Source organism: Bombina bombina, chromosome 3 (genome assembly GCF_027579735.1).
Source record: "Bombina bombina isolate aBomBom1 chromosome 3, aBomBom1.pri, whole genome shotgun sequence".
Lineage (NCBI taxonomy): Eukaryota > Metazoa > Chordata > Amphibia > Anura > Bombinatoridae > Bombina > Bombina bombina.
In genome coordinates, this window is record NC_069501.1 from 88,526,819 (window position 1) to 88,554,238 (window position 27,420).

Genomic DNA, 27,420 nt, shown 5'->3' on the forward strand with positions numbered 1-27,420 from the left:
GAGCTTTTGTGGCAGCAGACAGTGCTGAGTGACAGCAGGGAACATGTGCAACGCTGTATTCACTTACTTCTACTGCACACTGTTTGGATGTCTCCTGTCCAAAGATATATACACATTTAATTTGTGTCCAAGCATTATTTTTTTATTGCACAGTGGTTCTAGCTATACAGCTTAGTTTACAATAGAATTCTTACATAGGGTAGCTTCAGCTACATCCCTTTAAAGCTCCCCTTACAGGTTGCTTGAACAACATCGTTACACAAACTGCTGCTGTATAGTGCTCAAGATGTGCTATCTTCTTTTACTCTCATGGGAAGGGGTTACGTTTCAGCAAAACAGACCAAGCAATAGCGGTACATTTAACAACAAAAGTTACAACAATATATATATATATATATATATATATATATATATATATATATATATATATATATATATATATATATATATTATTTATCAAGAATTCTGTATCCATCAAGTTTTATTCTATCCTCCATGTCCCTTTAGAGATCCCTTTTAGAAGGCATCTCAAACTATTTTTTGATGCTGCTGAATGAAATGTATCAACAACCTATCTTATCCCCTAAATGAATTCAAAGTTATAGATACTGGTCTAGATCCATTAACACTATTAGAGTTAACAGCTCACAAACTTTTAAGAGGAAGTCCTTACTAAATTCATCAAGAAATCTATTTGATGTTGTGACCTTGTGAGCTGTGTGCTGTTACCCAAAAAGTACTGCAAACCAAAGTGTGTTGTTAGTCCATTTATCTAATATTTTTTTGACTTATGGTTTGTAAATATTTCATTTTATACAACTATACACAGCTGTTGCTGTTGCTGAAATAGGATCCCGAAAGTCCTTTATGTCAAATTATAATCAATATTATCACACAGTTTCAGGATAATAGAGGAACGTTGCACACTCGCCATGCAGACTAATATTTGTTTAACACAACAACCAAAGACAGACTGTACATTAGTAGTTGATCAAGTTTTTATTCTCTGCTAGCAGTGAAGGTTAGATCAATGAGTCCTAATCCTCTCATAGAAACAATTACTTAGTAAATATATTTTTTTCCATCCTAATCCCCTGTCAGCTCTACAAACGTCTGCAAATAATATCGTAATATTTTATGCCCGCCCCCCCCAAAAAAGTTTGCACTTGACTGTCCAGTTGCCATCACGTCATCACCAATGGCAAAATTTTCTATTTGCAAATTATCTTTGCCTGTTTTATATCTATCTTTAATTGTCCTCAGCCAAACAGATAGATATGGGGAAAATCTAGGTTTATTTACGGTTTAATATCCCTTTAAGTAATAAATACATAAAGCCCTGAAAATAATTTTTTGCATTCTCAGTGTTTACTTTTGGAGGAGTGAATCTATATTGTGTGGTGGTAGATTTCAGTTAAGAGGTTGTCTATGTAGGTTGTTTAGTGACTATGGACAAATAAGATTAATAGGAACATAGTAATAAAAAAATGCAAATATATAGAAGAGGAGCGTTTGCGCATCGTAAATGATTTAAAATGTGTCTATAGTGAATCTAATACAACAGAACTAGTTTATGCTTTCCAACAATCCTCAATAACTTTTGTAGCGCTATACAAATAAATGATGATGATAATAATAATAACGATAAGAATAACAAATAATAATTTAATAACATTTCTTAAACAGACATGAACGTCAAGTTTCAACTTTCATAGCCCAGATAGAGCATGACATTTAAATAAACTTTTCAATAACTTGTGTTATCAAATTGACTTTATTCTTTTTGTGTCTTTTCTTGATAAGCATACCTAGGTAGGCTCCCAGCAATACAATACTGGGAGACAGTTTGTGATTGATGGCTACACACATACTATATGTAACTTGTCTTTGGCTAACTACATGTATTCAGCTAGCTCCCAGTAGGGCATTGGTGCTCCGGAGCGGATTGTAAGAAGAAAGTTAAACACAATTATGATGATTAAACAATTTTTGGTGCTTAATATCCATTTAAAATGATATGCTGTATCTGATTCATAAAAGACCACAAATGAATTTCATATCCCTTTAAGGTTTTACAAAGTAGTCAGGCATTTTGTTATTATTTTATAGAACACAAAGCCAAAAACTGCATCTGTCCTTCTTTAAATAGTTAATAGTGTTTAAACATTTGTATTAGTAAGATCGTTTGGTCTAAAAGAGTAAGTAAATCCTCAGGCACCAAAGACTTGTATAGTTGCCACATGCCGTGATGCCCATATGAAGCTTCTGATACTCTGTCCGTTTTCCAGAGTACCAAGCATGGTTCCTACAGTATTAAAGCCAAGAGACAATATTATTTGGTCCCTTGGGATACTCTGAGATAGCCTGGTGCTGGCAGCTTAATCCTATACTGGCATAATGTGATGCAAAGGATCAGCCACTTATGGATTGCAGCCCAAGTGCTTTTGCTGAGATAGAAATGTAGAACCTTTAGACATTCTCTATGCAACTTGCTGGGTATTACACTGACATATTTTACAACTCAGATCATTTTGTTGATTATTTGTTCTGTAAAAAGAACTATAGGGAAATAACTTATTGTTTCATTTCCCCCCCAGTTTACTTCTATTATCTAATTTGTTTAATTCTCTTGGTATCTTTTGTTGAAGAAGTATCAATGCACTTCTGGGAGCTAGCTGAATGCATTGGGTAAGCCAATAACATGAGGCATATATGTGCAGCCACCAATCGGCAGCTCCTGAGCCTACCTTCGAATCATTTTCAACAAAGGATACCAAGAGAACAAAACAACTGAGATAACAAAAGTAAATTGGAAAGTTGTTTAAAATCACATGCTCTATCTGAATCATGGAAGAAGAAATCTGGGTTTCATTTCCCTTTAATTGAAATTTAAAACAGCATAATCAGACACTTTATTGCTCAAACAAACAGTGGTTTTAAAACTCAGTTTATTTTCCAATAATATTTAATTCCTTTAGCAATAAAAACATTAAATGATGATTCAGATAGAACATACAGTTTTAAACAGCTTTCCAATGTACTTCTACTATCAAATTGTCTTAGTTTTCTTGTCCTCCTTTGTTAAAAAGCAGGAAAGTAAGGTCAGGAGTGTGCACGTGTCTGCAGCACTATATAGCAGCAGTTTTGCTACTATGTTATACATTAGCAAGAGCAGTAGATGGCAGAACTATTTCCTGTCATGTAGTGCTCCAGGCGTGCACACTACCAAGATGCCTCTTCAACAAGGAATAACATGAGAATGATGCCAAATTGATATTTGAAGTAAATTGGAAACATTTTAAATATTGTGGGCTAGATTACAATTTGCCCAATTTTGCGCATTTGTGGTGCGCAATAAATAATCAGTCATTACAAGTTGCTGATTATTGCCGCTGTGATCTCGCAGTAGCAATTAGCGCTCAGAAAGTTAACCAGAGATCAGATCTCTGGTTAATTTTCCGAATGTGCCCCATATGCCCCCAAAATACAGTGGTGTGTATTTTATCAAAACATTTAAATTGTAGCATTGTTATTTTTTAATAAAATAACGGCACCAGGCAGTTTTTGGGGGCTAAAGTTGGCGGGTGTAGGGTGGGGCTAAAATGGTACTGAAACTGTATATACACATATTAACATGTAAATATATATGTATATAATCATATACATATATATTTTAACATTTCTGCCTTCGGTGCGCGACTTACCCCTTTTGCTGCGCTTTGGTTCTGTCGTATGTCTGACGGCATCAAAACGAGGCTCCCATTGGAGCCCATAGAAGCGCACACCGCTTCTCAGCTATGTGAATGCGAGTTCCTGTTCGCATTGCTGTCAACTTGTACTACCAGCTAGTATTACTCAGTGAAGCACAAATATCTATTTCACGAAAGCGATATTGAGTGCTCCACTTGTAATCTGGCCCTTTATTCTCTATCTGAATGATGAAAGAAAACGTTTGGGTTTCATGTTCTTTAAGTCATGATATCTAAAGTTTGCAAAATGATGAACACTAAAAATGTTTTACATTCCATTAATCTTGCTGTTTTGCTTTCTTTGCAGTTTCCAGTGAAGATCTACACTCCAGCTTATATTTTGTCAATGCATCTTTGCAAGAGGTAGTGTTTGCAAGCACCACGGGGACACTGGTGCCCTGTCCTGCAGGGGGAATCCCTCCTGTGACACTCAGATGGTACCTAGCAACGGGCGAGGAGATCTACGATGTCCCTGGGATCCGCCACGTCCACCACAATGGCACTCTCCAAATCTTCCCCTTCCCTCCTTCAAGCTTTAATAACTTAATCCATGATAATATTTACTATTGCACAGCTGAAAATCCTTCAGGGAAAATAAGGAGTCAGGATGTCCACATTAAGGCCGGTGAGTCATTTATGTTTTGCTTTTACTATTTGCACAGCACCGGTCCCTTGCTTGGAATTTTCTGACATATACACATAATATACAGTATATATAAGAGCAGCACATACAGTGGGTATTGAAAAGAACCCCCCCCCCCCTTGAAAATAATAATCACATTTTGTTGCTTAACAGCCTGAAATAAAGACAGACATAGTTTTTGTTTATCCAGTTGTAATTACTTAGTGCAACTTATAACATTCAAGTAAAAGATATAACACCAACATGTCAGACAAAAATAAAGACAATTTAAAAACAATCACTGAGTTGCAAAAATAATCACCCCCTTCTAAAATTACTTTTAAACTCAATCAGGTGTAGCTAATCACCTTCTCAACTGCACACACAAAGCCATTTGACCTTCAACTGTGATTAGCTGTGGGCATATTGATTAGCTCAGCATGACAAGAACTTTCCTGGAGCATCTCAGTCCCTGGTAGTGCAATTGAAGCAAACAATCAACTATGGGTGGCAAGGCACTGTCAAAAGATCTCCGGGATAATGTTGTAGACAGGCACAAGTCAGGAGATGGATACAAGAAAATATCAAAGCCTTTATCAATGCCTAGAAGCACAGTGAAGTCTATTATTAAGAAGTGGAAGATATATTTGGTACAACACAGACTCTCTCTGGATCAGGACCTCAGACTCCAAACTGGATGAAAGAGCCAGAAGGAAACTGGTCAGAGAGGCTACCAAGAGGCCCACAGCAACTCTGAATCAGTTGCAGGAATTTATGACAACGTTGTCGTGCGCATGTGACAACAATATCACAAATTCTCCACATATGTGGCTTGTATGGGAGGGTTGCAAGAAAAAAAGTCACTCCTCAAGAAAGGCCACATGCAGTCATGACTGAGCCTTGCCATAACACACCTAGGAGATTTTGAGGCCACATTGAAAAAGGTGTTATGGTCAGATGAGACAAAAATTTAATTATTTGGCCTCAACACCAAACTATCAGCGAGATTACGAGTCTTGCGTTAGCCTTAAAAAGCAGCGTTGAGAGGTCCCAACGCTGCTTTTTAACGCCCACTGGTATTACGAGTCTGGCAGGTACAGGTACTGATCACTTTTCTTCCGCGACTCAAACTTACCGCAAATCCCCTTACGTAAATTGCGTACCCTATCTTTTTAATGGGATTTGCCTAACGCCGGTATTACGAGTCTTGGAAGAAGTGAGCGGTACACCGTCTCCTGTCAAGACTCCTACTGCATTTAAAAGTCAGTAGTTAAGTGTTTTATGGGCTAACGCCGTAACATAAAACTCTTACCTAAAGGGCTAAAAAGTACACTAACACCCATAAACTACCTATTAACCCCTAAACCGAGCCCCCCCCCCCACATCGGAAACACTTAAATTAAGTTTTTAACCCCTAATCTGCCGCCTGGACATCGCCGCCACTGTACTAAATATATTAACCCCTAAACAGCCGCACACTCCCGCATCGCAAACACTAGTTACATTTTATTAACCCCTAATCGGCCGTCCCTAACATCGCCGACACCTACCTACATTTATTAACCCCAACGTCGCTGCAACTATATTAAATTTATTAACCCCTAAACCTAAGTCTAACCCTAACCCTAACACCCCCCTAACTTTAATATAATTTAAATAAAACAAAATAAAATTACTACAATTAAATAAATTAATCATATTTAAAACTAAATACTTACTGATAAGTATTTGTATCTTAGGGTTTATATTTATTTTACAGGCAACTTTGTATTTATTTTAAATAGGTACAATAGTTATTAAATAGTTATTAACTATTTAATAACTACCTAGCTAAAATAAGTACAAATTTACCTGTAAAATAAATCCTAACCTAAATTACAATTACACCTAACACTACACTATCATTAAATTAATTACATAAACTAACTACAATTAACTACAAATAAATTAAATAAAGTAAAAAAAAAAAAACACTAAATTACAGAAAATAAAAAAATAATTACAATTTTTTTAAACTAATTACACCTAAAAATTACAATTTTTTTAAACTAATTACACCTAATCTAATCCCCCTAATAAAATGAAAAAGCCCCCCCAAAATAATAAAATTCCCTACCCTATACTAAATTAGAAATAGCCCTTAAAAGGGCTTTTTGTGGGGCATTGCCCCAAAGTAATCAGCTCTTTTACCTGTAAAAAAAAATACAATACCCCCCACATTAAAACCCACCACCCACACACCCAACCCTACTCTAAAACCCACCCAATCCCCCCTTAATAAAACTTAACACTACCCCCTTGAAGATCACCCTACCTTGAGCCGTCTTCACCCAGCCGGGCACAAGTGGTCCTCCAGAGGGGCAGAAGTCTTCATCCGATCCGGGCAGAAGGCTTCATCTTGTATCTTCATCCATCCGGAGCGAAGCGGGTCCATCTTAAAGCCAGCTGACACGGAGCATCCTCTTCTTCTGACGACTCCCGACGAATGAAGGTTCCTTTAAATGACGTCATCCAAGATGGCATCCCTTGAATTCCGATCGGCTGTTCCAATCAGCCAATAGAATGCAATCTCAGTTCTATTGGCTGATTGCATCAGCCAATAGGATTTTTTCTACCTTAATTCCGATTGGCTGATAGAATCCTATCAGCCAATCGGAATTCAAGGGAAACGCCATCTTGGATGACATCATTTAAAGGAACCTTCATTCATTGAGAGTCGTCGGAAGAAGAGGATGGCTTCAAGATGGACCCGCTCCGGATGGATGAAGATAGAAGATGCCGCCTGGATGAAGCCTTCTGCCCGTCTAGAGGTCCTCTTCTGCCCGGATTGGATGAAGACTTCTGCCCCTCTGGAGGACCACTTGTACCCGGCTGGGTGAAGATGACTCAAGGTAGGGTGATCTTCAAGGGGGTAGTGTTAGGTTTTATTAAGGGGGGATTGGGTGGGTTTTAAAGTAGGGTTGGGTGTGTGGGTGGTGGGTTTTAATGTGGGGGAGTATTGTATTTTTTTTACAGGTAAAAGAGCTGATTACTTTGGGGCAATGCCCCGCAAAAAGCCCTTTTAAGGGCTATTTGTAATTCAGTATAGGGTAGGGAATTTTATTATTTTGGGGGGCTTTTTTATTTTATTAGGGGGATTAGATTAGGTGTAATTAGTTTAAAAAAATTGTAATTATTTTTTTATTTTCTGTAATTTAGTGTTTGTTTTTTGTACTTTAGTTTATTTAATGTAATTGTAGTTAATTGTAGTTAGTTTATGTAATTAATTTAATGATAGTGTAGTGTTAGGTGTAATTGTAATTTAGGTTAGGATTTATTTTACAGGTAAATTTGTACTTATTTTAACTAGGTAGTTATTAAATAGCTAATAACTATTTAATAACTAATGTACCTACTTAAAATAAATACAAAGTTTCCTGTAAAAAAAATATAAACCCTAAGCTAGCTACAATGTAACTATTAGTTATATTGTAGCTAGCTTAGGGTTTATTTTATAGGTAAGTATTTAGTTTTAAATAGGATTAATTTATTTAATTGTAGTAATTTTATTTTGTTTTATTTAAATTATATTTAAGTTAGGGGGGTGTTAGACTTAGGTTTAGACTTAGGTTTAGGGGTTAATAAATTTAATATAGTAGCGGCGACGATGGGGACGGCAGATTAAGGGTTAATAACTATAATGTAGGTGTCGGCGATGTTAGGGACAGCAGATTAGGGGTTCATAGGGATAATGTAGGTGGCGGTGGTGTCCGGAGCGGCTGATTAGGGGTTAAAAATATAATGCAGGTGTCGGCGATGTCGGGGACAGCAGATTAGAGGTGTTTAGACTCGGGGTTCATGTTAGGGTGTTAGGTGTAGACATTCATTTTATTTCCCCATAGGAATCAATGGGGCTGCGTTAGAAGCTGAACAATGCTTTTTTGCAGGTGTTAGCTTTTTTTTCAGCTGAATCTGCCCCATTGATTCCTATGGGGAAAACGTGCACGATCACGTTTTACCTGCTTACCACTACTGTAAGCAAAGCTGGTATTGAGGTGAGATGTGGAGCTAAATTTTGCTCTACGAACACCTTTTTGCGGCTAACGCTGGGTTTAAAAAAAACCCTGTAATACCAGCATTGTCTTAAGGGAGCGGTGAAAAAAAAAGCTTGTTAGCAATGCACCACTGTTACCGCAAAACTCAACTCTCAGTGTATATGTCTGGAGGAAATCCAATACAGCTCACCATCCAAATAACATCATGCCTACAGTAAAGCATGGAGGTGGTAATATCCTGTTATGGGGGTGTTTCTCTGCAGCAGGCACTGGAGCACTGTCAGGATAGAAGGAATAATGGATGGGGCAAAATACAGTCAAATTCTTGAGGAAAATCTGCTGCCCTCTGCCAGGAAGTTGTCAATGGGAAGAAGGTTTACCTTCTAACAAGAGAATGACCCAAAGCACACAGCAAAAATGACCACACAGTGGTTGAAGAAGAAAAAGGTGAATGTCCTTGCATGGCCTAGTCAGAGTCTCATTGAATATCTGTGGCATGACTTGAAGACTGCAGTCCACAAACGGTCACCATCAAATGTAACGGAACTGGAGCAGTTCTGCAAAGAAGAGTGGGCAAATGTTGCACAGTCTAGATGTGCAAAGTCAGTAGAGACATATCCCAACAGACTAAAGGCTGTAATTAAAGCAAAAGCTGGTTCAACAAAATACTGACACAAGGGGGTGATCCTTTTTCCAACTCAGTGATTCTCAGTGATTTTGAATTGTCTTTATTTTTGCCTGACATGTTGGTGCTATATCTTTCACTTGGATGTTATAAGTTGCACTGAGTAATTACAACTGGATAAACAAAAACTGTGTCTGTCTTTATTTCAGGCTGCAATGCAACAAAATGTGATTATTTTCAAGCGGGGTGATATTACACGCCAAGACATAGTTACAAAAAGGGAAACCTGAATATACATAGCTATTCCTTGCTCCCTGAAGCAAATTACACCCTAGGGCATAGGGCACTCAGGCAGGCATGTTTATGCATTACTGCTCCTGACTCCCCTGCAGCATCAAACACCCTAGGGCACAGTCACACTCAGGTAGACCTATTTATAAACTACTGCTCCTGACTCCCCTGCAGCACATTACACCCCAGAGCATAGTCACACTATGGGAGACCTATATACACTACTGCCTCTGACTCCCCTGCAGCACATTACACCCCAGAGCACAGTCACACTATGGGAGACCTATATACACTACTGCCTCTGACTCCCCTGCAGCACATTACACCCCAGAGCATAGTCACACTATGGGAGACCTATATACACTACTGCCTCTGACTCCCCTGCAGCACATTACACCCCAGAGCATAGTCACACTCAGGTAGACCTATATACACTACTGCTCCTGACTTTCTTGCAGCACATTACACCTCAGGACACAGTCATACTCAGGTAGACCTGTATATACACTACTGCCTCTGACTCCCCTGCAGCACATTACACCCCAGAGCACAGTCACACTATGGGAGACCTATATACACTACTGCTCCTGACTTCCCTGCAGCACATTACACCCCAGAGCATAGTCACACTATGGGAGACCTATATACACTACTGCTCCTGACTCCCCTGCAGCACATTACACCCCAGAGCGGGAGTGGGGGGTATACACTTATAAATACACTTACACAAGCATACACGTTTAAACACACATGTATATTCACAAAAAACACACACACACACATATATATATATATATACACACACACATGTATTTACACACATACAGTATATACACAAACACACACACATATATACACAAATACATGTATTCACAGTCACACACACATGCATACACACACGCGGACACAGACACACTGACACATTTCTATACACATGTATAAATGCTAACACGTACACAAAATACACGCACACATATTTGCAGACACATGGACAGACACGTATTTATGCACGTACACCAAGCCTCCCAACTGTCATGGGTTTGGAATTTTGCTAACTTTCCCTCCCAAAGCTTCTCTGACCAGGGTAAATGTCCCAATTACAGCTCCAAACACCCCAAGTCCACCCAGCCCTGCCCATGTCTGACTCCTCTGTCCCAGAAAGAGGTATGACATACACATATACACAGACACAGATAGAATGAATACACACGTATGAAGATACACAAACACATGTACGCACATGGGGTAGATTTACCAAGCAGTTTCAGCTCCGCCTGAAACTTAAGTTAAGAAGCAGCGGTCGTAACTCATCCGCCACCTGAAATGCTTGTGCAATGATAAATGCTGACAGTGTATGCTGTTGGCATTTAGCGATGTCAGACAGACATGATCGGCTACAGCAAATCATGTCCGTCCAACATATGATAAAACTACCCCACTGAATGTATACACGCGTACGCACATATAAAGAAACACACATATGCACAAAGAATGAATACACACACTTGTGCATAAACAAATACAAACATAGACAACACCCTTATACAGACACACAGCAAAAAGCTTAGATTAAGACCACCTTTTTATTCTCTCTTCAATATGTAAAAAGCAAATGTTGGCAAATTCCTGGTTTAAAGGGACTCAAAATGCCTTATAATTGCAACATTTTCTCTGCAATTTTCCAAAAGATTGACATATCTGCAGAGTTGGAATGTTATTAGAACAGGTTAACACCTGTTTGATGGAATTGTCCTCCCAGCACTTTCCTTATTTGGAGGCATGATTAAGGTTGAATAACCAGAAATGTTGCTTGTTTTCTTTTCTTTCCTAAGATATGGAGAGTCCATGACGTCATTCCAATTACTACTGGGAATATCACTCCTGGGCAGCTGGAGGAGGCAAAGAGCACCACAGCAAAGCTGTAAAGTGTCACTTTCCTTCCCATAATCCCCCAGTCATCCTCTGTCAATGGAGGAGGTGAAGTTTAGTGTCTGAAGAAATGAATTCCTTTTTCGGGTACTTTTCCCTGCAAGCAAGGCTTTGGGTTTAGCTGAGTCCACGTCAATCTCTTCAGTAGAGCAGTTAGGAAGTAGTGAGGTTACTGAGGTAGTCCTTGCTTTGTTTCCTAACACATTGCTGCCCATGGTACAGAAAGTCAGAGTTGGTTACTCTGTTCTTTCTTGTTCTACAGGTCTCTGTAAGGAGTATGTGTCCTTTCACGCCTTTTGAGCCGTCTTCCTGACAGACAGCTAGACTGCAGGTAAGTGCTTTTGTCTTCTAGGTCTTGGAGACTTGCATTTCAGTAGAATATGTCATATGCAGTAGATGGGGACATTTTAAAATCCTTTATACAGGGTTTTCTTTGGCAGTGGGCATGCACATTATGGGCTCGTTTGCATTGAGCCGTAATTCGGTTATACCTCAATATCGACTCCAGCTGGCAACAAAATCTTTGCGTTCCATAGAAAGTAATAGAAACCGTTAATCTATAAATTATACCAGGTTTCCAATGAAAACGCAAACCGTTAATACACTGTCGGAGGCTGACGATACTTTGAAAGATATTACACCCAGCTCAACTAGCTGTAAAAGAGGAAAATTGTGCTTTTTGAGACCTATTTTATATTGAAATTATAAAACTTGCAGATAATGCAAGTGTTTTAATGTACAAAAAAATTGTTATAATATTTATTGTAGTCTCATGTATAGGAATAGTTGAACTTATATTCTAATAGAAATATCAGTATATATTTAAATATAATAATATATGCAAGAACATATCTAAAGAATTCAAACTAGACCTATGCCAAGGGCAGCAATACATATTACTTATATTTATGAAGTGTTAAATATAATTATATTAAAAAATAGTATTTGATTATTGTTAAAAATATGTATTATAAATATGTGTATCTTTGTTTTTTTTTTAGATGTGATCACAGGTAAGGAGCACGGACGTTAAACGTAAATTCTATAGCGTAAGGTCGGGTTACCTTAGCAACTAATTGATTTTCAAGAAATCCGACGTCAGATAGAAGCGTTAACACAACGTTAACTTACAGCTACACGAAAAGAGCGACTGCACGCAATGCAAAAAATATTTCAATGGAGACCTGGTACTAAAATGGAGCCGTAAATTACTTTTAGCTGTCGGCCACTTCGGTAGCTTACAGCTCCATTTTTTTAACAACTCAATGGACGTGAGCCCCAAGTATGTTGAGACTATAGGGTATATTTATCAATGTAGGAGCGGACATGATACAAAGTCCACTGCATATCGCTGCACATCGATAAATGCTGCTGTCGGCATTTATCATTGCACCAGCAGTTTTTGTGAACTGTTGGTGCAATGCCGCCCCCTGCAGATTCACGGCCAATCGGCCGCTATCAGGGGGTGTCAGTCAGCCCGATCATATTTGATCAGGTTGATTTCTGTCCGCCGCCTCAGAGCAGGCAGACAAGTTATAGGAGCAGTGGTCTTGATAAATATGCCCTAGGGGTTAATCTTCCCTTTATTGGGATGTTTTTCCTCTTTGGGCTAATTTTGTTGAAATACTTTATTAGTATGTGTGTGGCTTATGTTTTATACAGGGATTTATGTATAAACTTTGGCAGTTGGTTTTCTTTGCTTGGCTAACTGACAGACTGTTTGAGCGTTTGTGTAAATTAAGCTCCGGTGTTGTAGGCAGAGGGAAACGCGCACCTTTTACTTGCTGCGTAGTTTCCTCTCTCTGCTGGTCATGTGACTTCTCTCTGCTGTCGGATATTCACGGAGCTGCGTCATTGAATTTCAGTCTCTTCAGTGCCGATCTACTATATGATCGTTTTAGAGACTTCTGGCAGCCAAATTGTGTATAAGTGTTACGGGGCCTGATTGGTTTATTATTTTAAAGAATTTTTGCATAACGTTAAGCGGCGGTGGTATTAAAAATTCTTTAAGTGACAGTGTATTTAAAAATTTTCTTTAATTTGGGGAATTTTTTATTTAGTATTATGGACATGGACCAAGACTTTGTGTCTTTTGACAAATGCTTGTTATGCCTTGAGGCACAAATTGTTTTGCCTATGCGATTCTGTGCTGCATGCTTAGCTAGAACCCTTCAATTTAAAGATAAATTGTTGCCCTCTGAGCCCAATGTCTCTCAGGATGATGCTGTTCAGGCAATGCCACAGCTTTCTCCTCAAACGTTCCAAGCCTCTATGGCATCACATACAGTGCCCTGCAGTTCCTCTCAGCCTCCTGGAGGAGTTTATTTGGCTGCAGATTTTGCTGCACGGGTATATTCTGCGGTATCTGTGGCATTATCTGTTTTTCCTATACTGGGAAAACGCAAGAGGAAATTTAGACATTCAGATAGTAAGGTTTCTGTTCCACCTACTGCTATGCAGGTTGCCCTCCCTCATAAGTCTGATGAGGAGGATACGTCGATAGCCTCTGAGGGTGAAATCTCAGATTCAGACAGTATAATTCCTTTATCTGTTACTGAAGAAGTAAACTTCAGATTTAAGCTTAAACACCTTTGTGTACTGTTAAAGGAGATATTGGCTACTTTGGACGACTCTGACTCTTCTGTTGTTGTCAACCCTAAAAAAAAAATCTAGTAAACTTAATACTATGATGTTTTTTCCTCTGTGGAAGTGTTTCCTGTTCCAGACCGTGTGACAGAGATTATTTTACAGGAATGGGAGAAGCCAGGGATACCTTTCTCCCCATCTCCCGTTTTTAAAAAGATGTCTCCTGTTGCTGACTCCTTAAAAGATTCATGGCTCACGGTGCCTAAAGTAGAAGGGGCCATTTCTACTCTGGCTAAGAGAACTATGATCCCTATAGAGGATAGCTGCTCCTTTAAGGATCCCTTGGACAAGAAGCTAGAGGCTTATTTGAAAAAAAATCTATGTTCATCAAGGTCTTCAAAGGCAACCTGCAGTATGTATTGCCACAGTGGCAAGTGCTGCATCTTATTGGTGCGATGCCTTGTCTGAATCAATTTTAGTAGAGACTCCGTTAGAGGAGATCCAAGATAGGATTAAGGCTCTCAAACTAGCTGATTCCTTTATTTCTGATGCTAACATGGAAATTATTAGACTGGGAGCCGAGATGTCTGGCTTCACTGTCTTAGCCTACAGGGTTTTGTGGCTAAAATCTTGGTCAGCTGATGTTACCTCCAAGTCCAAGCTTCTGGCACTTCCTTACGAGGGTAAAACCTTGTTTGGACCTGGTCTGGCAGAAATAATTTCTGATATTACGGGTGGAGAAGAGTCTATAAGAATAACAGACCTAAAGGACGTCAAAGTAATTTTCGTTCCTTTCGTATCTTCAAAGGTCAAAAGTCTTCCTCTCCTTCTTCCAAGCAGGAGCAGCCCAAGTCCTCTTGGAAGCCCAATCAGTCTTAGAACAAGGGGAAGCAATCAAAGAAACCCTCAGCTGAGTCAACATAAAGGGTCAGCCCCCCGGTCCGGGATCGGATCAAGTGGGGAGACTTTCCTTGTTTTGTCAAGCATGGATACAAGATGTCCCAGATCTTTGGGCTGTGGACATAGTATCTCAGGGTTACAAAATAGAATTCAAAACTTCCTCTCAGGGGAGGATTCCATCTCTCAAGATTATCTGCAGACCAGGTAAAAAGAGAGTCATTCTTGAACTGCGTTCAGGACCTTTCCTCCTTGGGAGTGATTGTTCCAGTTCCAGTAAGGGAACAGGGTCTAGGATTCTATTCAAATCTGTTCGTGGTTCCCAAAAAAGAGGGAACTTTTCGACCCATTTTAGACCTAAAGTGTCTCAACAAGTTTCTCAGGGTACCATCCTTCAAAATGGAAAACATTCTTCCATTGCTTCAGGAGGGTCAGTTCATGACTATAGACCTGAATGATGCGTATCTTCATGTTCCCATCCACAGGGATCATCGCAAGTTTCTTAGATTCGCCTTTCTAGACAAACACTTTCAGTTTGTGGCTCTTCCATTTGGCCTTGCCACAGCTTCCAGAATTTTTTCAAAGGTTCTGGGGACTCTCTTGTCAGTGACCAGGTCTCTGGGAATTGCAGTAGCATCCTACCTGGACAACATATTGGTTGAGGCGCCATCTTTTCAACAAGCAAACTCTCATACAGAGATCTTGTTGTCTTTTCTACATTCCCATGGTTGGAAAGTGAATCTGGAAAATAATTTCCTTGTTCCAGCTACAAGGGTGGTTTTCTTAGGGACCATAATAGATTCCCGATCTATGAAAAATTTTCTGACGGAGGTCTGAAAATCCAAAATTTTCTCCTCTTGCCTCTCTCTACAGTCTATTGTTTGGCCATCAGTGGCTCAATGCGAGGTAATTGGTCTGATAGTCGCTTCCATGGACATCATTCCCTTTGCTCGATTCCATTTGAGAGCTCTGAAATTATGCATGCATGATGGAGGTGGCACTGATTATTCAGTGGGCGGAAGCTCACAATTGTTGTCTGCCATCTACATTCCAGGAGTGGACAACTGGGAAGCGGATTTCCTGAGCAGACAGACATTTCATCCCGTATAGTGGGCTCTCCATTCAGAGTTGTTCTTCAGGTTAACCCTCAAGTGGGGTGTGCCGGAGTTGGATCTGATGGCATCTCGGCAGAACGCCAAGCTTCCAAGGTATGGTTCAAGGTCAAGAGATCTGCAGGCCGTTCTGATAGATGCTCTGGCGGTTCCTTGGGATTTCGGTCTAGCATATCTGTTTCCTCCGTTTGTGCTACTTCCATGAGTCATTGCACGTATCAAACCGGAGAGAGCATTGGTAATTCTTATAGCTCCTGCATGGCCTCACAGGATCTGGTATGCAGATTTAGTGAAGATTTCATCTCTGCCACCTTGGAGGTTGCCTCTGAGGAAAGACCTTCTATCTCAGGGTCCATTCCTCTATCCAAATCTCATTTCTCAGAAGCTGACTGCTTGGAGATTGAACACTTAGTTCTGGCTAAGCGTGTGTTTTCTGAGTCAGTCAGTCATTTTGACCATGCTACAGGCTCGCAAGCCTGTTACTCGTAAAAATTACCATAAGGTTTGGCGTAAATACCTTTATTGGTGTGAATCCAAAGGCTACTCTTGGAGTAGGGTCAGGATTCCTAGGATTCTGTTCTTTCTCCTGGAAGGTCTGGAGAAAGGTTTGTCAGTCAGTTCTCTGAAAGGTCAGATTTCTGCTTTATTATTCTTTTACATAAGCGTCTGGCAGATGTGCCAGATGTTCAATGTTTTTGTCAGGCCCTGGTCAGAGCAGGCCTGTGTTTAAACCTGTTGCTCCTCCTTGGAGCCTTAATCTTGTTCTTAAAGTTTTGCAACAGGCTCTCTTTGAGCCTATGAGGCATATTTATTAAGCTCTGTATGGAGCTTGATGACCCGTGTTTCTGGTGACCGCTGCTCCATAACCTTTCCGCCTGCTCTGAGGCAGCGGACAGACATCGCCGGAAATCAACCCGATCCAGTGTGTTGCAGTGTGATTTGCCTTACCTTATCTTTTCATGCAGATAAGGTGGTCCTTCATACTAAATTGTGTTTTCTTCCAAAAGTGGTTTCGGGTAGAAATATTTATCAGGAAATTGTTGTTCCTACTCTCTGTCTTAATCCTTCTTCTCATAAAGAACGTCTGTTGCACAACTTGGATATGGTGAGTGCTCTAAAATTCTACCTTGGGTATTGGTTCCCACTAGTAACTGGAATGATGTTGTGGACTCTCCATATCTTAGGAAAGAAAACAAAATTTATGCTTACCTGATAAATTTATTTCCGGATATGGAGAGTCCATGACTCCACCCTTAATTAAGACTTTTTGATTGAACCTCAGGCACCTCTACACCTTTGTGTCATTCCTTTTTCCATTTCCCTTTGGGCGAATGACTGGGGATTATGGGCAGGGGAGTGACACTTAACAGCTTTGCTGTGGTGCTCTTTGCCTTCTCCTGCTGGCCAGGAGTGATATTCCCACTAGTAATTGGAATGACGTTGTGGACTCTTCATATCTGAAAACAAAGAAATTTATCAGGTAAGCATAAATGTTGTTTTTGTGTGCTTTGCTGAAAGATGCCTGAATAAGGACAAGTTTTCTTCAAAGCAAAGGTGCTGTGGACATTGCTGTTCCTTATTTGGAGGATAGACAATCTGGACTTGAGTGTGCAGATGTCAGTGTCTGCTAGTACTGCATAAATGATAAGATAACAAACTACAAATTAGGGAGGGGTATGTGGCATGGTTTCGATTGTGAAGCTTGCTGTGCTCTTTCAGTTGTCAGGATTGGAAAATCCACAGTTTTTTAGACTTAAATTACAGTAAAAGGAGACAAAATAAAGCATGAATGTAAATTGCAAAGTTGTTTTACTGTCCATAATTAATAATTTTCAAATTGTTTTCTGTCCTTTCAACTCTTTCACAGAAATTTGAAGATTAAAGAATAACTTTCTGCAAGGCTATACTAATTGTGCAATTGTGCCCCATGCCATCAGTATCACTTGTAATCTTGCCCTTCTTTGCATAAATACTTTTTTTCACATATGCTGTATGATAAAATAAAATGATTGTTAATAGATTTTCAGGTGAATAATATATCTGGGTTATAAAATCCAGACATTTTTACTATGCACTTAAAGGGGTAATTTTTTTTTATTCTACAATAAAATGATTCTTATAAAAGCAACCCTTGAAGAAACACTAAAAAATGCCACTTCTTTCATCACTGCCACACATAACTATAGCACGTGGTATATTTTTCAGTTTGTGCACACAAATAATAGTTATATAACACATTAATTCAAAAAATAGCAAAAGCCTTAATTAACGTTTTTTTATTTTTCTAGTTTTACGGGAACCCTACACAGTCCGTGTGACTGATCAGAAAGCCATGAGAGGCAATGCAGTAGTTTTCAAGTGCATTATCCCCTCCAGCGTGGAGGCATACGTCACTGTTGTCTCATGGGAGAAAGACACGGTCTCACTTGTCTCAGGTAAGTGCTCTCTTGCAAAACAAAACTATTTATTAGAAAATGCCTGAATTTATTAGGGAATAATATTTATATATATATATATATATATATATATATATATATATATACACATTTTAAGGATCACTTCCTTTTAGTTGTTTAGTTAAATCTGCATCATGTTCATGTTGTTTCTGGGATTTTTGGATTAAATAAATACAGATTGCGGTTTATCCTGTTAGTGAATAATAGAATATTCTATATTGTGTGCGAAGGTGGAATGTTGATTCAAACTAAATATTTGTAGCAATGGATGAAAAGCACCCATAAGCGCCCAGAACAGTTGTTGGATCTAGATATTTTTGTAACTGCACATCCCGCTATAAGATCATTACACAATCTAGCATGCAATGTTTACAATGTTGCAGAAATGTATAAGGTTCACTATCCCTTTAAAGGGACATTAAACACTTTGACATGGTAATATATTATATATATATATATATATATATATATATATATATAATCTGCAGTATACTTTCATTATTTATTATTTATGTCCCTTTTTCCTGTAACTCCATTCTAAAATTCAGAGATTTTTTGTCCTGTTAGAAGTGAAAGTGCAGAACACTATTATATTCCACACAGTCATTGGCTGCACACTCTAGTGACCTATTTATAATTGTCCCTAATTGGTCACAGCAGAGAAGGTAACCTAAGTTACAACATGGCAGCTCCCATAGTTTTATAGACATTAAAACTTTACAAATATTTTGTCAATCTTTAAACAACTAATGAAACATGTTATTCTCAGACTAATCTTTTTTTTGACTGATTCATTCTATCTAACATTTATTTAGTGCTTAATGTCCCTTTAAGTTTTGTAAAACAGGAGCATAATTACAGATTTGTTGTTCTTATTAATCATTCACAAGAATGGCAAAATATAAACCATGTATGTCGATTCAGGTGCCAATATGAGATCTATCTAGAGCTTGGACAATGAGCCTGCAGTTATAGACAACACCAGAGTTTGTTAAAATCACCATGGATATTCCAGGTTGCTTAGGAACACAGTGGCTTTAATTTTGCCTATTATGTTACTGTTTCTTATGGGATATTAAATGAAAAAGATTGATTTTAAAATCCAGGGGATATTGTATATTGGCAGCATCTTCATGCGTCAATACAGAGATTGGAAATTTTAAGCACATAGTGAGGCAGGCTTCAACTTGAATATGCTTGATTGCCAAGTTCATGTTTATATGTGATTGACCCAGTGTTCTGGTACATACGTATTATGACAGATTTTATGTCTTTTTTTTTTTCTTGTATATAGTGTGACAGTTTAAATAACAGTATAAAGTGTTTTGCATCACATTTCATTTAAATATGTAATAGGAAAGGTGTATAAATACATTCATTTACTTCAGATTTATATATGAGTGATATTGTGTTTTAAAATATTATTGTATAGATCAGTGTTTCTTAACCGCAGTCCTCATGTACCCCCCAACATTCCAGGTTTTCATTATAGCTGAACCAGTGCACAGGTGAAGCAATCAGCTGATCAGTAACCATGGTTACTAACCTGCTCTCACCCATCAGCTGATTATTTCACCTGTGCTCTAGTTCAGCTATAATAAAAACCTGGTCTGTTGGGGGTTGGTTGTTTAATATATATACAGGCGTACCTCATTTTATTGTGCTTTTTTTTATTGCACTTTGCAGATATTGCTCTTTTTACAAATCAAAGGTTTATGGCAACCCTGTGTCGAACAAGTAAATCTGCACAATTTTTCCAACATATTTACATATATAAATACACATGAATACTCATATATACACACTTATATACACTCCACCAGCAAAAAAGATTATGACTCACCGAAGGCTCAGGTGATGATTAGCATTTTTTAGCAATTAAGTATTTTTTAATTAAGATATGTACATTCAATTTATTTTTTAGACAAAACGCTTTTGCACAGTGACTAGACAACAGTATAGTTTAAATTTAACTTTTATATGCACTTGGAAACAAAAATGTTAGTGTGATTCACTTTACTGCTATATTCTCTTTATTGCAGTGGTCTGGAACTACATCTGCAATATCTCTGAGGTACACCTGTGTGTATATATATATATATATATATATATATATATATATATATTCCAAAAACTGGAAAGCACTCCACTGGATTTGCAAATTAAACTTCTTTAATAAGTAATACTTATTAAAGAAGATTAATTTGCAAATCCGGTGGAGTGCTTTCCAGCTTTTGGACTATGTATGACGCTTTTTGAAATGCACCCCGATTGTTGTGAGAGTTAAGGTGTGCTGGGCTCATTTGGGACTTAATATATAACAAATGGTAACAGCGCTAACAAATAATTGTGCAAAACAACCTGGTGGTTTCAGTACTAATGTTTATTTAAATATATAAAACACAATGTGCAAAAAATGCAAACATATTTGCAACCTCTATACAGAGTGATTAATCACAGCTTGATTAGCAGTACAAACACTTAAGAATGTGTTGCAAACATTTGAGAATGTGTTGTAAGTGAATTGTATCCTAATACATCAATGCCTACTTGCAAACTTATGATGTATCAATACAGTGCAAAGGAACTATACATGATGTTATAATGTATCACAATAAAAACAAATACATACAAAATAAAAATATATATCAATAAAAATGAGCAAATGTTAACAGCAAGTTGCAACCTACTGGTCTGGCCAGACAACTCAAACAATATACTCACTATGCGTTTCTGGGTCACACCCCTTCATAAGGTGTAGAGTGAGTAGGGAGCGACTAGCTATTAAATGCTCAAAAGGCAACCTATTTCCTGTTTGTTCAACCAATAGATTACCTCCAGTGATTTGGCTGACAGGATACTCTAAAATCGCCATCTTGGAAAAAGGCATCAGGGGAATAGTTCTGGCAATGATACTAAGATCCCTATATGGAAGTTTTGTTTTTATATAACTAAACAAATATATTATCTGACGGTGTGTGCAAAGATAAAGCTATCATTAAAACATTGTATAACTATAATAAAAAAAAAAAAATTAAAAAAAAAATGATAAATCTATAATAATACAAAATCACCACTGTATGTTAAATCTAAAAAGGTATACATACACAACAAGGATAGTACAATTACTAACAAATAATAACTAAAAAAATAAACAATTCATTGCACACATCAAATGATACATTTTATCAAGTACATAGTTTAAACCTAACTATATAAACAATGAATCAACGTGTTAAAAGTACCCTTTAAAAAAACATATATCTGTTAACTTGGACTAAGGATGGCGTACATCCTAGAAAAATATATAATATATATGTATGTATCTGCCAATCTGGGCTGAGGGATGGGGGAAAAAAAGGGGGGGGGAGGAGGCGGAAATCTTATAGTCCGGCCAGCTAGGGCTACCAGATGACCATCGAGGGAGGAGAAAAGAAAGGAGGGTCCCGATTAACATCTACTAAAATATATATGAGTATATTCTTGGAATTACTTATATATGTATATAAAAAATTATTTCATGAATTAATTTAATGAAAACCATTGCAAAGACTTATTTATATAAATACTTAGCAAATAATATTTTACAAAAAAATATTTTACAAAAAAGATACAAAATCATAATATTCATTTAAGCCTGATGGTTGAAAATGTATTTAAGTATCCAGTAAGTTTCACGTTGGTTCAAAATTCTTTCACGGTCACCTCTACGTCTATCGATAGGAATGTAGTCAATTCCAAAAAACATGAGATCTTGCTTATTACTTCGATGTACCTGTTTGAAATGCAGAGAAACAGAATGTTTAAGAAAACCAGTTTCAATATTATAGAGATGTTCATAAATTATTATTGTCGTACGTCCTACATAAAATAAATAACAGCTACATTTCAAAATATATATTACAAAAGTGGAGTCACAATTAATGAAATTTCTAACTTGCAATTGTATTTTTTCAAATTGGTGTGTAAATATCTTCTTAGGGGAATATTTACAGTAATCACACCTACCACATCTATGCCAACCTGGGGCGCGATCCGATAAACGGCGTAGTTTGCGGAGCAAGCGAGGGAGCCCACGTCGCCCGCAGTTTCAGCTCGCAACTCGAGCTATCCCATATACGGCGCTGTCAGATGCTAATGTGCCGTAAGTCGGATAAACCAGCGATGTCCAGAAATCTGTGCAAGATTGATCGGAACAGCCAATAGAACGCGAGCTCAATCTGATTGGCTGATTGGTTCAGCCAATCGGATTGAACTTGAATCTGATTGGCTGATTCAATCAGCCAATCAGATTTTTCTACCTTAATTCCTATCAGCCAATCGGAATTCGACGGACGCCATCTTGGATGACGTCATTTAAAGGTACCTCAATCGTCATTCAGTCGTCGGCCGGGATGGATGCTCCGCGTCTGTGGAGCGAAGAATGAAGATTGAAGATGCCGCTTGATGGAAGATGCTGCCCGATGGAAGAAAACTTTGCTGCCGCTTGGATAAAGACATCGCCGGGATGAAGACCTCTTCTTTGCCGCTTGGATAGACATCGCCCGGATCGGATGAGGAGTTCGGCCCGGCATGGTGAAGATAAGGTAGGGAGATCTTCAGGGGGGTAGTGTTAGGTTTATTTAAGGGGGGTTTGGGTTAGATTAGGGGTATGTGGGTGGTGGGTTGTAATGTTGGGGGGTGGTATTGTGTTTTTTTTTTCAGGCAAAAGAGCAGTTTTCTTTGGGGCATGCCCCCACAAAAGGCCCTTTTAAGGGCTGGTAAGGTAAAAGAGCTTTGAACTTTTTTGAATTTAGAATAAGGTAGGGAATTTTTTTATTTTGGGGGGCTTTATTATTTTATTAGGGGGCTTAGAATAGGTGTAATTAGCTTAAAAATCTTGTAATCTTTTTTTTATTTTTTGTAATTTAGTGTTTGTTTTTTTGTAATTTAGTTTAGTTTATTTAATTGTATTTTTAGATAGATATTTGTAGTTTATTTAATTTATTGATAGTGTAGGTGTATTTGTAACTTAGGTTAGGATTTATTTTACAGGTAATTGGGTAATTATTTTAACTAGGTAGCTATTAAATAGTTAATAACTATTTAATAGCTATTATACCTAGTTAAAATAATTAACAATTTACCTGTAAAATAAGTATAAACCCTAACATAGCTACAATGTAATTATTAATTATATTGTAGCTATCTTAGGGTTTATTTTATAGGTAAGTATTTAGATTTAAATAGGAATATTTTAGTTTATAATATGAATTAGATTTATTTAATAAGAATTTAGTTAGGGGTGTTAGGGTTAGATAGAGTTAATATAGTTTATATAAATACTATAGTAACTATATTAACTATATTAACCCTAATATAATTAGGGTTAATATAGTTAATATATATAATGTAATAACTATATTAACTATAATATACTTAGGGTTAATATAGATAATATAGCTGGCGGCGGGGTAGGTAGATTAAATTAGGGGTTAATAATTTTAATATAGATGGCGGCGGTGTAAGGGGCTTACATTAGGTGTTAATACTATTAATATAGGTGGCGGCGGTGTAGGGAGGGCAGGTTATAGGGTAAAAGAGCTGTTTACTTTGGGGCAAAGCCCCGCAAAAGGCCCTTTTAAGGGCTGGTAATAGAGATAATTATTTTAGGGGGATTAGATTAGGGGTTAATAATATTAATATAGCTGGCGGCGGTATAGGGGGATTAGATTAGGGGTTAATATTTTTTATATAGGTGGCGGCGGTGTAAGGGGTCAGATTAGGGGATAGATAAGGTAGATGGCGGCGGTGTAAGGGGTTCACATTAGGGGATAGATCAGTTAGATGGTGGCGGTTTTAGGGGCTTACAGTAGGGGGTTAGTTTATGTAGATGCCGGTGGGGTCCGCGAGCGGCGGTTTAGGGGTTAAAAACTTTATTAGGGATTGCGGCGGGGGATCGCGGTTGACAGGGAGATAGACATTGCGCATGCGTTAGGTGTTAGGTTTTATTTAGCAGATCGCGGTTGACAGGTAAATAGACATTGCGCATGCGTTAGGTGTTAGGTTTTATTTAGCAGATCGCGGTTGACAGGTAGATAGACATTGCGCATGCGTTAGGTGTTAGGTTTTATTTAGCAGCTAGTTTAGAGAGTTACGAGGCTCCAATACTCAGCGTAAGGCTTCTTACGGCTGCTTTTTGTGGCGAGGTGAAAATGGAGTAAGATTTCTCCATTTTCGCCACGTAAGTCCTTACGCTGTATATTGGATACCAAACTGCGCGGGTTTGGTATACCTGCCTATGGCCTAAAAAACTACGGGCGACGTCAGAAATATACGCGCGTAACTTCTAGGTTACGCCGTATATAGGATACCAAACCCGCGCAAATATTGGCATCGCCATCTTTTGCGGGCGACGATTTTTATCGGATCGACCCCCTGTAGTTGGAACTGAATTTAGTGTCTGTACTATTGCATTTTCATTTATTCCAGTCCTAATGTCTATATTTTGTTTTCTGTTTTTGCCATCTAATAAATTTCTGGCTCATATCAGAAGGGGAAAGAATTGATTTTAAATTCCACCCTCTTTTGCAGATCATACGGTTTCTATCGGGCAGACTTGGTCCTAAAAAAGGGTCTTTTTTTAAGTAAATGCCAGTGTTTATTTATTGTATATTCTATCTTTCTCTTATCTTGACTATAAGTAGTTAACATTCTATTACAGAACTTACTATCTCGATCACTATTCATGATGGTGTTACCATCCATCGTCTTAATGTAATATTTTTTCTTTTTACTTACCTCTGATTTACTCTCCAGCAACTTATCCTGATCCAGTTTGGTTCTTTCATCTACTGTATATTATTTTCCAGTAATGGTCAAAACCTTTATTGATAAATCTCTCTTTTAACATTTTGGCCTGAGAATGAAAATCAGGTATATTGGTACAGTTTTTTCTTATGCGGGCGAATTGGCCCTTAGGTATATTTTGGAGCCATTTTTTATCATGACAACTATTAGAATTAAGATAAGTATTCTGATCTACTGTTTTAAAATAGGTCTTTGTTGTTATTTTGCTATCTTCACTGATAATTTCCAAATCTAGAAATTCACATCGATTGCTATAGATTTTATAGTAAAAAATAAATTGTTTTTATTTAGATGTTCCAAAAAAACATTTAAAGAGTCTAAATTGCCCTTTCAAATTAGGATCACATCATCGATTTACCTTTTATATATTATCAGATTGTCTAAGAAATGTGTTTGAGTCCAATTATACTCCTTTTCCCAATGTGCTAAAACAAGATTCACATTACTAGGGGCAAATCTAGTCCCCATAGCTGTGCCTTGTATTTGTTGGTAAAATTTACCGTTAAAGGAAAAATAATTATTCTCAAGTATGAATTTAATACTCTTGGTCAAAAATTCTTGCCGAACAATTGAAGGAAAATCGAAAAAATTTTTTATATACTATATGAATTGTATGTTTTAAACTTTTACATTATTATTTTCATTTATGCTAGGCAGCGCTTACCTTGTATTTATTTTCTGATTTTTTTCGTATTTAGAGGGGTGAAACAGAGACTCTCCCTTCGAGTTTGGTGTAGTAGCAGCCATTTGCATATATAGTATTAATATAATATTCTGTTATTTGTATTATTTGGGGTTTATTCTGTACTACCTTGATCTGGAGCGCTAATAGACCCTGAGCTTCCTAGGATTTTTTTCCTGGGATTCTACTTGTATATATTTTTTATTTATATATATATATATATATATATATATATATATATATATATATATATATATATATGTGTGTGTGGTGTGTGTGTGTGTGTATATAAAAATAGACATACATTTCTATATGGATAATTTTATTAGGTTTGCAATTAATGGATTTTTTTTGTTTTGTACATGGTTTCATGATTCAGATAGAGCATGCAATTTTTTAGCAACTTTCTAATTTACTCCTAGTATCAATTTTTCTTCATTCTCTTGCTATCTTTATTTGAAAAAGAAGGCATCTAAGCTAAGGAGCCAGTCAATTTTTGGTTGACCCTGGAAAGCACGTGTTTATTGGTGCTGTCCAATCAGCAAGCACAACCCAGGTGTGAACCAAAAATGGTCTGGCTTCTAAACTTACATTCTTGCTTTTCAAATAAAGATAGCAAGAGAATGAAGAAAAATGTATAATAGGAGTAAATTAGAAAGTTGATTAAAATTGCATGCTCTATCTGAATCATGAAAGAAAATATGTGGGTTCAGTATCCCTTTAAGTTTTGGCAGCTGTAAATGTTTAATGGTTTTGCCAGTTATCTAGGAATAGAAACCTTTGTTTCCAAGGAATTCTCTGTCCACTAGTGCAGAAGGATCTGATGAATATAATGTATCTGTATTATTAAAGGGCCATAATACCCAAATGTTTAAACACTTGAAAGTGATGCAGCATAGCTGTAAAAAGCTAACTAGAAAATATCTCCTGAACATCTCTATGTAAAAAAGAAAGATATTTTACCTCAAAAGTTCCTCAGTAGCCACCTCCCATTGTAAAGGATTTCTAAGCAGCATTTTAGTGTGTCTGTCCTGGGACATCTGAAGGGATGAGCATTGTGCACTCTCATCTTATTTCATTAATCAGGTAATGGAAGTTTACAATGAAATCTCATGAGAGTTAAGTCAAATCTCATGAGATCACAGTAAAAGTTCATGACCTCAGCACTGCTGATGCTGATTGGCTGCTGTTCATTTCTTTACATTTTTTTACCTGCAGCTGGGAGCAGCTGAGTATAACTTTTTACACAGAACTTACTCTGCTGAGCTGAGGAAATTGTGAGGTAAAATATCTTCCTTTTTTACATAGAGATGCTCAGGTGATATTTTCCTGTAAGCTTTTTACAGTTGTACTGCATCAGTTTCAAGTGATTTAGCATATGAGTATTATGTCCCTTTAATGTCTTCAAGCACAGTCAGTTTACAGAGTAGACTACATCCCCATGTTGATCTATGAAAATTGACTAGTGAAGTATATCATTTTTTTTTAAAACAAATCATGTGCCTTGGTACAGTAGAAATGCTTTCAACATACAGAAATCTAATGGGTTTTATTTGCAAGAATTTGCACTGTTCATATGGTTCACAAA

At 37.5% G+C, this 27,420-nt stretch overlaps 1 protein-coding gene across 1 annotated transcript in view; it reads left to right on the plus strand.

The window, feature by feature from the left end:
• Window positions 1-18,162: 18,162 nt before the first annotated feature.
• DSCAM (DS cell adhesion molecule) overlaps window positions 18,163-27,420 on the plus strand; it is a 717,945-nt gene continuing 708,687 nt past the window's right edge. The window contains exon 1 of the mRNA XM_053705914.1: window positions 18,163-18,280. Within this exon, the coding sequence (XP_053561889.1) occupies window positions 18,178-18,280 (103 nt within the window). The 5' untranslated portion in view covers window positions 18,163-18,177. The remainder of the gene's footprint in view (window positions 18,281-27,420) is intronic.